At 34.1% G+C, this 13,123-nt stretch overlaps 1 protein-coding gene across 6 annotated transcripts in view; it reads right to left on the bottom strand.

Annotated features, from left to right (window-relative positions):
• LOC101897001 (carbohydrate sulfotransferase 11) overlaps positions 1–13,123 on the bottom strand; it is a 45,000-nt gene that overhangs the window by 30,330 nt on the left and 1,547 nt on the right. For 3 of the 6 annotated variants that reach the window (XM_011295507.3, XM_011295515.3, XM_011295509.3), the window contains exon 2: positions 1,514–2,357. In XM_011295507.3, coding sequence (XP_011293809.1) covers positions 1,514–1,645 — 132 coding nt within the window. In that variant the 5' untranslated portion in view covers positions 1,646–2,357. The remainder of the gene's footprint in view (positions 1–1,513; positions 2,358–13,123) is intronic. The other 3 variants (XM_011295514.3, XM_011295510.3, XM_059124436.1) reach the window with 3 other exon arrangements.

Below are 13,123 nucleotides of genomic sequence, written 5' to 3' on the forward strand. Positions count from 1 at the left end.
TTTTTTTTTTTGGAATTTTGAAAACATTTTTTGAAGGTCTATCAGAGCTGTAACCGTGGATTTTTAAATTTATTTTTTGAAGGACTTTCGATTCTACAATTGTATTTTTGTTTTATTCTTGAATTTATAGTATTTCACGGACATTTTTTAATTAATTATTTTTTTATACATCAAAATAGTTATTAGATTTTGTTGTTTTTGATTAGCTATCAGAATATATTTTTTTGAAGGAATATCACAGATAATTTAGATTTATTTTATACCCTCTACCATTTTATGGAGGGTATATTATATTTGTCATTCCGTTTGAAAATCCTAGAAATATTCATGATATACCCTGGATCAGCGTAAAATTCGAAGACGAGATGTCTGTCTGTCTGTTTTGATCATGCAATCTTTCGAACGAATTGAGATAGGGGGTTAAAATTTTAAGGTTAAATTTTTTAAATTTTCTACATGGACCACGTCGGTCCACGTTTTCATATAGCCCCCATAAAAAGGTACCTCCCTTTAATCGGTATCTTTATGATTTAACCTACATAATTCTCCAGAATTCTTTCAAATTTCGTATTTGAAGATCTTAATGGGCACTTCAGCCTATGACAAAAAATTACTTATACAGGTCCACGTCTTTGCATGGCCTCCGTAACGGTATTTTTCGTATTTTTTTGAGATTTTTCAAGTTCCTTCCAAATGGTGGAGGGTATTTAAAATTCGGCTCAGTCGAACTTATTTTTTTAGAACTGCAGCTCTTGAGCAGTTGATTTTCTCAATTTATTTTTTGAAGAATAATCGGACAATAATTATTGATGTTGAAAGTTTGGATTTGAATGTCTTTGAAAATTTTATCCTGGTTTTTGATTTTTTTTAAGACAAAATTAATTCTCTATTAATTCGTAGGTTTCTTAATTATGTGTTTAAGATGTCCCACATCATTACCATATAACAGTATGTAGTAAACCTATTAGTTTTTCATTATATTCAAAAATTCATAAACATCACCTGTGATATATACATATGTACGCATTTCAATCCTATCAATCACACAAAGACAAGTTAGTCTGAATGTTTGCTTCCTTTTTTGTTTATTTCAGACTTGTTTGAGGAATAATTTAAAGCTACCCTAAAAAAATGAAAGAAACTCTTTTGCACGACTACCCCGCACCCCAGGCATATACAACACACACACACCCACCCACGCACAAACACTCACTTTCTTATGTACACACATATGGCTATGGCTACATATGTTCGTTGTTTGCTTAGGAGCGTCTACTGTGTTAGACTTGAAACAAAAGAAAATGAAAAACTGAAAAGCTACTTTACATTTTGTTTGCAGTTATTGAAAGCATGGTAGGAAAGAAAGCAAGAATTTAGAGGAAACAAAAAACAACAAAAGAAGCAAAAGCCAACAAACAAACAATGCGGACGTCTACTTGGATGGTTGGATCAATAGATGCATGGCTGGATGAAAGATGGAGGGTTGGTTGGATGGCTAAACTTTAAGACTTACCTCATAACCCTTGATTTTGTAGATTTGCTCACTGCGCACCAAATAGACCAGAGCCAGGGGTAGAAATGCAATTGCCGTGAAAACCAGAAAATAACGCCTTATGGCGCGCCAGTATGTCTTGTTGAGACGCATTGACGAAATGTCTGCGGAATCCGTCAACCACACACACGTCCACTTTACTTCGATGGCCGCCTCTAAAAAGGGGCTTTCGAATGCAGTTTTGTGTTTCCTTTTTGTTGTTGCAATGCAATTTTGCACACGTATACGCCCGATTGTAGCCGGCTCCCACGTTTTCTGTGATTCAGCTTAGCGGAGGAATGCACTCCGTGTAGATTTGTGTGAATGTATGTGTGGATGTTGAAATTTAACACCTTGATTCCTTTTCACACCACCATCGCCAAGTGCCGGTTTTAAACTTTTGTATAAATGTAAATATATCAGCATGTAGCTGTATGTCTGTTTGTCTGTCGACTTTTCTGTATGTGAGTGTGAATGTTTTGTTAAGTACTTTTAAGTTATTTTTCTACTTTGCAAAATTCCTTTTTTTTATTGTATTTTGTTGTTGTTGCTGTTTATTTTAATTTTTTCAAATACACTTTAGACACAATACAGCCAACCGGACTACTGGCGTTCTTGCTGCTACTGCTGCTGGACGGACGAACGAAATGTACAAAACGAACGATTAATTAACGCTGAGAGATTAAAAATATTCTTATTATTGTTGTTGTTGTTGTTCTTGTATTCTTTTTAGCACAAATTCAATTCACAGATTTGCTAGAGTCGTTTATACTGCTGCTGTTGTTGTTATTTGGCTGTGTGGTATTATTTTTATGCCGAGACTGCACTAAAATGAAAATTGCAATTAAAATTAAGAACCGCTAAACTGAAAAGCCGTTCTGTGATAATTATTCTCATTTATCTTCACTTTTAGTGCTCATATTCAAGAATAACAGCATTTAAAGCGGGTTGTTGTAGATTTGAATATAATTTTCAAAAATAATCTTCTTAAATGGGGACGTCCTTGGGGAAAGGCGTTTTATTTATACACTTCATTATTTGTAACAGTTTTTAAGGAATTTTTATATTGGGTCTTGAAAAAAACAATAAATTTATAGAATTGTTATGTTTTACGAAATTTTTAATTTTTTATTCAAATTTACTTATTTTGAAGGACTTTCAGAGCTCTTGTTTGGATTTTTTATATTTATTTCCGAAGGGACCATTATCCTGTTTTTTTAATATATTTTTTAAAGGACTATTAGATCTACCAATCTGGTTTCAAAACCAGTAAACAAAAGTCGAAAGTCGGGCGGGCCCTATAATTGCATGTATATTTAGTAGAGCTCCCGTAACAAAAGAATTTATATTGGGAATTTATTTTAAGTAGATTATGCCACCTATCAACCTTTGGCTTTGAGCAGTTACAATTTGGTTTCAGAGGAACCTATTATGTGGGAGGCATATCCAATTCTGAATTGATTTTCACCAAATTTGGCGGAGACATTTTTATTTTTTATACCAAATAGCATTGCTATAGAGAGCATGATATCACTTCGAAAAGGATTATATTCAAAAATATATATCGGAGCCGATTTCCATCAAATGAAAACGTACGTCCCGATATTCACTACATTTGTGCTGATATTAGCCATTATTTGTACAATAAACCCGAAATCGGATAATATATATATGCGGGAACTATATCCAAATCTTAGCCGATCTCAATAAAATTTGGCAGAGCTATTTCTGAGCTGTATTTGATTTTTGATACTAAATATCATTCTTGTGGAGTGCATAATACGAATGTGAGGGACTTCGGATTAAACATATATATGAGAGCTATAGCTATATCTGAACCGATTTTCACCAAACTTGATGTACTTGTTTCCAGATTGAATTCGGTCGGATGTGCAAAAATTCTGGTCATTTGGACTGATATTGGCTATTTGGAGCACAATTAACCAGAAATCGGTTGAATATATATGGGAGCTATATCCAAATCTGAACCGATTTCGATAAAATTTGGCAGAGGTATTTCCAATGAAATATATGTATATGGAAGCTTTGGCTATATCTGAACCGATTTTCACCCAATTTGATGTACTTGATTCCAGACTATATTCAATCGGATACGCCAAAATTCAGGTCATTTAGACTTATATTGGCCATTTGGAGCACAATTAACCCGAATTCGGTTGAATATATATATGGAAGCTATATCCAAATCTGAATCGATCTTGATAACATTTGGCAGAGGTATATCTGGACTCTGTCTGATATCTGGTACCAGATACCATTGTTGTGGAGTTCATATTACGAATGTGAGGGACTTAAACACCAAATCGGATGAAACATATATATGGGAGATGTAGCAATATCTAAACCGATTTTTTCTACACTGAATTCGATCGGATGAACCAAAATTCGGGTCATTTGAACTGACATTGGCCATTTGGAGCACAATTAACCCGAAATCGGTCGGTATGGGAGCTATATCTAAATTTGAACCGATTCTTACCAATTTCAATAGGGTTCCTCCTTGGGCCAAACAAATATTGTTTGGAAAATTCATCTCAATCGGATAAAAAATGCGACCTGCATTTTGTTCACGAGGTATGCAGCCAATTAGAATTTGCCGTCTGAACGTTCAGAGCCATTAACCCGTCTTCCTGCAGCAGCACTATAACAGGTGCATACTTTGGAACATTGTTGTATACAAAGATTTGCTAGTAGAAGTTCAGCCGATCTTGGAGGATTTCTGGTGTTTTATTAGCATATGCTTAATTGCAATAAGTTCCAAATAAGGCCCTTGTAAGCCATCGCCTACACCAAATATACCTGATGAGCTGCAAATTCCATTTCGCTATTCTTCTACAAAAACAAAAAAAAAAAAACAATAAATTTCAACTTTGAATACCCTCCATCATTTGGAACGAATTTGAAATTTTTCAAAAAAAAATAAAATCCGTTAAAATCTGTTAAAATCTTAAAAATACCGAATAAAGCCGTTATATTGGGGACTATACGAAGACGTGGCGTATACGAAATTTGAAAAAACTCAGGTGAATATTTTTGCTGAAATCATCAAAATATCAAATATCGGAAGGTACCGTTATGTCGATGCTATACGAAGACCTGAACCTTCATAGACAATTTTCTGTCATAGACTTCCATAGTTCCCATTACGAAATCTAAATACGAAATTTGAAACAACTCCGTTGAATAATGTCGCCAAAATCATCAAAATACCGAATATCGGGCGGTACCGTTGTATGTGGGCTATACGCTGTATCGTGCACCTATACAGACATTTCTCTTCCAGGGACTAAAGTGCATAGAAATAACTTCTACTATGGATTTTTAGATAATTCCATTGAAAATGTAGCTAAAATCTTTAAAATACCGAATATAGGGAGATACAGATGAAATTGTCTGAAAACCCACAAATGGAGTTCCTTCTGAGTAATTTAGCCCCTGAAAGAGAATCGTATAACCCCCATACAAAGGTGGCCCCCATATTGGATATTTTCATGATTTGAGCCACATCTTTTGGCTTAAAATCCACACAAGGAGTTCCTTCTGAATACTTAACCCCCTGAAAAGAATTGTCTATATAGGTCCACGAGAGCCCAAGGGTGCTCTACGATTTGAGGTATTTTGTTGATTTTAGCCATATTTTTCAATGGAATAGTCTGAAAATCCACACAAGGAGTTACCTCTGAGTCTTCTATCCCCTGGAGGAGAATTGTCTATATATGTATACATTTTAGTATAGCACCCATATAATTCTACCCCGAGATATTCGGTATTTCCTGGTTTTTGGCGACAATTCCCACACCGGAATTGCGTCAAATTTCGTATTTGAAATTCGTAATGGGTACTACATGCAGGTCTTAGTATAGCCCCCATACGACGGTACCTCCCTTTATTCGATATTTTGATGATATTAGCGACATTATTCACCGGAATCGCGTCAAATTTCGTATTTAAAATTCGGAATCGTTACTACAGCCTATGGCAAAAAATTACTAACCCAGCCCCACATAAAGGTTTTCATTTCAGCGATATTTTTTCGAGTTTTTTTTTTTTTGAAAGGTGTTTATAAGGCGCTTTTAGTCACAATTTACAACAATTGATACAGGACTCATAAAGAAAATTCCGACCAGACATATTAGATGACGAAATGCCATCTTCTTGTAATTCATAGCAGAGTTAAGGTGAGAATATATAAAACGTTTTTTTTTTTCTTTTTTGAATGGCTTAAGTCATAGGCTGGCTTCTTCGTAAATGAACAAAGAAGTTTTAGGTTGACTTAGTCCAATTTCGGCCCATAATTTGTACTTGCTCACCCCTCCCTCCTTTGTTCTTTTACAAAGACGACAGCCGACGAATTAAGCCAGTCAAAAAAAGCATTTAATGTATTCTCACAAACAAAAAACACTCACCGATTTGTATCCAATATCCCATGTTCGTACTTATGTAAGTATTGGACATGTAAATAAATCATCATTAGATTGAGTTCATCTTCATAGGAAAAACTAAAGGTCAAACATACTATTCAAATACACTGTCACATTTGCAGTAAAACCTCACCAAAGTCTATATCTCACGTCCTCAAAACGGTTACAACACAATAGTGACAAATGTAAGTTATTTACTCTGTCAACAATAATGTAATGCTCTCAGGAATTGTCAACATTCTAACAAATGTATGTCTGTTCGCATTCAAAAGGTTTTACTGTTAATGTAAACAAAAAACACAATAAAGAATACTGGCACGCGAATATTTGAATAAAAATAAAATAAACTAAAAACAAAGGCAAAATAAATAAATTTAATGTTCACATGCGGCATGTTTATCTAACATGACAGAGCACACATCTCCATACACAGACATGAAGGAGCTTTGTGTGTTTGTGTGTGACAGACACATTTGCCAACCATTAACATAAATGTAGACCACCGATGTGCATTTATAATTATGACACATTCTTTAGTCGTGTTTGGGTCAGAATGGGGGGAGGAGGGGGAGGCTTGGAGTTTCTGGCCTTTTGTGTCAGCGTTTCTATTCATTAACTTTGCTTTGACGATCGGATTAGTATTGAAGTCCACTGGAGCGTATGACTAACGCAACGCAAACAATTATCCGCCATGTAATCAGAAATTTCCAGTAGACATGTGTGACTGTGTGTATGTGTATGTGTGTGAGATTTGGTAACGGTGACAAGCCTAGTCAGCCATTATTGTAATATAAAGTATTCTAATGGCATTGCGATATAATCCAATAAAGGATTCGATCTAGTCAAAAACGTCCATAACACAATTTTCTCATTGATGTAGTCAAATAACGTTATTTTGTAATTTATGAAGGATTTAGAAATATTCCAGTTAATTTTTTTATCTATATATATAAATGAAAGTTGTGTTAGTTACTACGCTTATAACTTAAGAACCGCTGAACTGATTTTAATGATTCATACAAATTTGGAATTGTCTCCTCTCCGAAAAGGATAATATCCAAAAAAATCATGTAAAAATGTGATATATTAACATTTTCATTTTGACTTTTGAAATGTACAATAGTAATGTTTTATTTTGCATGATTTTTTTTACATTTTGACTTACTTTTTTCTAATGTACATTTGTAGTGTTTTTTTTATTATATTTTTGAATTTGAATATTAATACCAATTTATTTAATTGACTTGAGAACTGAAATTGATGGCGGGTTACATGGAAGTGTAGTACTAAATTATGTGGTGGCGAAACGGAATAGATGATATCGAAATAATTTAACGCGGTCACACCAAAGTTAAAAGATAATTACTTTTTCAAAATCGCTAAAAAATCACGAAAAATAGATCTCATTGCAAAAATTCTCAAATCGGGAAAAAATCGAAAAATTTTTTCAATGGAATCGAATTTTAAAATAATAGTACATTCTATTGACAAACTATGTAAGGATCTTTAAACATTTGCTGTAATACAGCGAACAAGTTTAAGATTTTTTTCAATTTGTTACTCTTTTTTTGTTAATTTTTTCAATTTATATTATCATATTGAATTCAGTGAATTTTTTGTGAACAAAATAAAAATAATTTTTCACTATATAAAATTTTTAAGCTAAAAATGAAATAAGTGCGAAATAGGATGTTAACTGACATCTACCTTTCAACTCCTGGGCCTGCATCGTGGTTCAGCTGGAATATGCGAACACATTTAAACAAACAAAAATGACCAAAAAGCCTGATGGGTCTCATTTAAAAGCGTGGACCTACTTCTTTCATGTGATAATAATCCGTCCAATGAGAGCTCAAAATGCAAAATTCGTTGGAAGTACAATCAGTAAAATCCCAAATTTAAAGGGTGCAAAATAGTAGAGCGAATGGAACTTTTAGTAAGAAAAGGATTTCTATCCTTCCAGAAATTCTTCCCAAACATTCAAAATACCTTAAATCGCATTTGCAGGTCATGATATCGATCATAACTCACGGATAAGGGTACAGCCCGATTTCATATTTATATAACCATCGTATGAATTAAGCTATTTTTGTGGTCTTGGCGACTTTTTTTCATATTTTGACCCTTATTTGGCTTCTTTGTTTCTAAGGGGGTAGAGAACCTATTCGCATAATATTTTAAATTTTCAGAGTAGGGCCCATTTTGGTCTTGACCACATTCATCAAATGATTTGGCTAAAAATAGTATTTATGCTACCCTGGGGTAGGGAACCATCATACAGATAATTGCCACATCGGAATTTATTTAAGTAAAGTCCCCAAGTCCACTTTCACATCTAATGTGTGGCCAGAAAAGAAAATTTTGTATTCTATTGAATTTGTAACCCCCAAGAGAATATTGGTTGGGCTACGTTTTGGTATAACCCTAATATGAATGTATCGCTGATTTCAGCTATGACCGTGGTCTTGGCCACGTTTTTCAACTGATTTCGCCTTTATTTGGCATCTTGGCTTTTCTATTTCGAGGGTCTTGACCACATTTTCCAATCGATTTTGCTGTATTCAGAGAACCATTTGTGAGTAGAGAACCGTCTTGCAGAAAAATGTCAACATACGTAAATATTTTGGTACAGTCCCCATATAGTCCCCAGGGCCACCGATCTACAGTGAGTTTTACCGATTGACGGACAACAACACGGGCATTGTTGATTCGTCATCGAATTTTACTATGAACAAGGACATAGACTTTTTGGAGACTCTAAAGCGTAATTTGAGGAGCTATGGTAATAGGCGTAAAAGCGTAATTAACTTTGACTATTCAGAAATTATTTTACCCTCATTACATAGGTATTTATTCCTATTTAGTCGGATCAATATTTATATTAAAATTTGTTCACCTTTATGAGCCAGATTTGTGAAATATTATGATATACAAAATTTGCATCAAAGACTAAAACTACGGGCCGGCAACGCGGACCGGGCCAGCTAGTTATTTTATAAATTTGGGATATTATGTAGACTATGGCAGATAAAAACTTGAATTTTCATTTTTTAAAGAATTTGTGCATTTGTTTATAACATGGAGAAGGAAGCCAAATAGACCTATAGTTACTTTTGAGGGTCTTCATAGAATCACTTTATGTGTCGATTTATACATTACAGTGCGTGCGTCCGTCTGTCCATGTATTTTTTGTGAACAAAATGCAGGTCGCATTTATTATCCGATTGAGATGACATTTTACAAAAATTATTTGTTTGGCCCAAGGACGAGCCCTATTGAAATTGGTGATAATCGGATCAAATTTAGTTATAGCTCCCATATATTTTTCGGTTTAATTGTGCACCAAATCGCTTATGTAAGTCCCAATGACCTGTATTTTGATACATACCACCGAATTCAATCTAGAAGCAAGTAAATCAAATCGGTTAAGATATGTTTCATCCGATTTGGTGTTTAAAGTCCCTCAAACGCGTAATATCCAAACCACGAGATTGATATTTGATACAGGGCATAAGATACTGCTTGAAAATACCTCTACCAAATGTTATCGAGATCGGTTCAGATTTTTATGTAGCTTCGACATACGGCTTCATCCGCCCGACTTTTGGCCTTTCCTTACTGGTTTAAGAGTTATTTTTTGAAGATCTGTAATATATTTTCAATATTTCTATCAATACAATATCTTTTATAATCGTGGTAAAGATTGGACCATTCCTTCTTGTACCTCCCCCACAAATGGTCAAAATCCGAAATAGGCTTCCGGCTATCTTCATATTTCACACATACTATTATTTCTACTACAACAAGACCTGCTGTTAAGATGGGATACATCGGTCCGCTTATTCTACCTCCCCCATAAAGGGTCAAATTTTTGAATATCCATGTAGCTCATAAAATGCGAAATAATATCCAATTCCATTAAAACTTGGCACATTTAAATATTTCTATCAGCACAAGATTTGTTATAAAGATGGTAGAGATCGGACAATTCCTTTTAGTACCTCCCCCACAAAGGTTCAAATTTGGAATAACCAAAACGATCATGAAATTCGAAAAAGATAATATTTCTACTAATACAAGATCTGCTGTGAAAATGGAATATAGCGGTGCATTCCTTCTGGTACCTCCCACAAAGGGTTGAAATTTTTGAAAAACAAAACGCTCAAAGAAAACGGCAAAAGCATCCAACTCTTTTAAAATTTGACACCTCCAAACCTTTTTGCTAAAGCAAGATCTGTTGTGAAGATGATAGATATCTGACAACCCCTTCTGGTACCTCACCCACTACGTTTCGCAATTTTCAATACTTATATCTGTCATAACTTGCGAAACAAGTAAGAAATTCTTTATATCTAAATATTCTTTTTATATCCAAATATTTCTCTCAAACAGAAATCTGAAAGCGGAATTTATGATCTCAATTTATGATCCAATTGGATGGATATAAATGTTCGAATTTCTTTTTATGGGTGAGGGTATACATCTATCGGCGAAACCGATTGATACTTTTTAACTTGTTAAAATATATTTTCTTAGAGGATTATCAAAGATGCTATAAATCCTGAAACCCAATTGAAATAAATTTCTAAATATCAAACACAATTTCCCAATACAAAATGGAAAATTCGAAATTTAAACAAAATATTCTAAAATCCAAATTTTTCAATTCGAATTTTCGTAATATGAAATTCTTTTTATAATTTTCAAACACACTATACGATATAATTCAAAAAGAATTTCCGATTTCTAACTGTTATTTTCTAAAATACTGATGAAAATGTTAAGAGTGCTCTTATTGTAGTGTTTGTTATAATATATTTTATACCGACCCCACAAATATGACCAGTTTGCGGAAATTGTTATCATTTAAGCCGGTCAACCAATGCAAATCACTCCGATTCAAAGTATTTTCATTCCATTGTCCCTGTGAACACATTTGCTCTTCGTGGAATAGTTCATTCGAAACTCTGCAAACAATGTGTTGCCACTGATTCAAAAGCTCCTCGTTCCCCCCTCACATCACTGGCCATTATGAATACTTAATGTCACACTCGCACACACAAATACACGCACTCTGGCCATTATGACACCCTGCACACAGGAAACGGATAAAGTCAATGAATGAAATTCAAACGTTAAATATATAACCATGTGTAGATAAGTAAATACAAATACATGTACATATATTTACATAGAAATTGTACGCACAAACATACATACATATATGGGGTGTTGAAGTTGAATAAATGAAGGAGGAAAAAGTGATAAGAATGAATTTTGTTACATGTGCACTTCTGTTCGAATTGCTGGTATGCCATTAGATTTTTTACAGGAAGAAGTTGATATTTTCTCATGGGGCACAGTGTGACATATATTAACTCTTGGTTTAAAGGTTTTGGCCGAATATTTTGGTCGTTTTTTTTATGTGTCTGGTTGGAACACACGATAATTGTCAATAATAATATCCGAGTATCAGACTTAGAGCGTTTTCGTAGAGTGACAGAATAGGGCACTTCGTCCTGGCAGCTCCACGAAAGACCGAATTTGAAAAAATATCAAAAAAAAAATTTGAATAATTACAATTCTTATAAAATGTGATGTAAGATTCCAATTGTCTTCAAATTTCAGACAGCCGAATAATTTTATTAACCCAACGTGTAGTGTTAAGATGGAATATATCGGTCCACTTCTTCTGGTACCTCCCTCACAAAAGTTCGAAATTTTCAAAAGAAAAAATATTTTCTGCACAGAAAGAGAAGCAATAATCCGATTTTGCTACAATTTTGCAAATCTTAATATTTGCCTTAGTTCTCGGGCAGGTGAAAAATGGATAATATCCGGCCACTTCATTAAGAGCTTCCCCACAAAGGGTCAATATTTGGAATAATTATAACTCTTATAAAATGTGATGTAAAAATCCGATTGTCTTAAAATTTCACAACAAACTCAAGATCTGGTGCTATGATGGAATATATCGGTCCACTCTTTCTGGTACATTCCCCACAAAAGGTCGACATTTTGAATATCCATTAAGCTCATAAAACGGGAAATTAACATCCGATTCCATTTAGACTAGGCACATCTGAATATTTCCATCAACACAGGATCTGTTATAAAAACGGTAGAGATCGGACCATTCCTTCTGGTACCTCCCCTACAAAGGGTCAAAATTTTGAATATCCATCAAGGTCATAAAACGCGAAATAAGCATCAGGTTTTCTTTATATTTCACACATTTCAGATTTCAAGCACTTCAAACCAAATTGTACCAAATATGGAATTATTAGGTACTTTTTGTAAAATTTCTTTGGTACATTTTCGGATATTTAGTACCATTTTAGAATTTTTCCTATCCATAAAGTTCGAATTTCCTGAACTTCATCAGTGCCTCCCATTCCAGTTGAAGGTCATTTCGTTTGTGAAAAAGAAGCTATGTTCCGTTGAGCCGAATGTTTAATACCCTACACTATATCAAAGGATCTTGAATAAATTAAAAAAAGAACCGTCGAAAAATGCCTCTTAAATGAAAACCGTTATATGTAAGTAAGTAATTTGTTATCATAGGCTGTGGTAACGATTCCGAACTTCAAATACGAAATTTGAGACAATTTCAGTGAATAATGTTGCTAAAATCATCAATACATTGGTTAAACGGAGGTATCGTTATATATGAACTATACGACGACGTGGACCTGCATAGACAATTTGCTAGCATAGGTTGTAGTACTCATTACGAGGTTAAAATTTAAATACGAAATTTGAAACAATTCCGATATAAAATGTCGCTAAAATCTTAAAAATACCGAATATCGGGGGGTACCGTTATATGGAGGATATACGATATCATGGACCTATATAGACAATACTCTTCCCTGGGTAAAGTACTCAGAAGGAAATCCTTGTGTGGATTTTCAGATAATTCTATTGAAAAAATGGCTACAATCATCAAAAATACCGAATATCGGTAGTTACCGTTATATGGGGGATATTCGATATTATGGACCTATATAGACAATTCTCTTACATGGGGTAAAGAACTCAGAAGGAACTCCATGTGTGGATTTTCAGACAATTCCATTTAAAAATGGTGGCTAAAATCATCAAAATACCGAATATCGGGAGGAATTGTTATATGGGGGATATACGATAT

Source organism: Musca domestica, unplaced genomic scaffold, assembly GCF_030504385.1.
Source record: "Musca domestica strain aabys unplaced genomic scaffold, Musca_domestica.polishedcontigs.V.1.1 29, whole genome shotgun sequence".
Lineage (NCBI taxonomy): Eukaryota > Metazoa > Arthropoda > Insecta > Diptera > Muscidae > Musca > Musca domestica.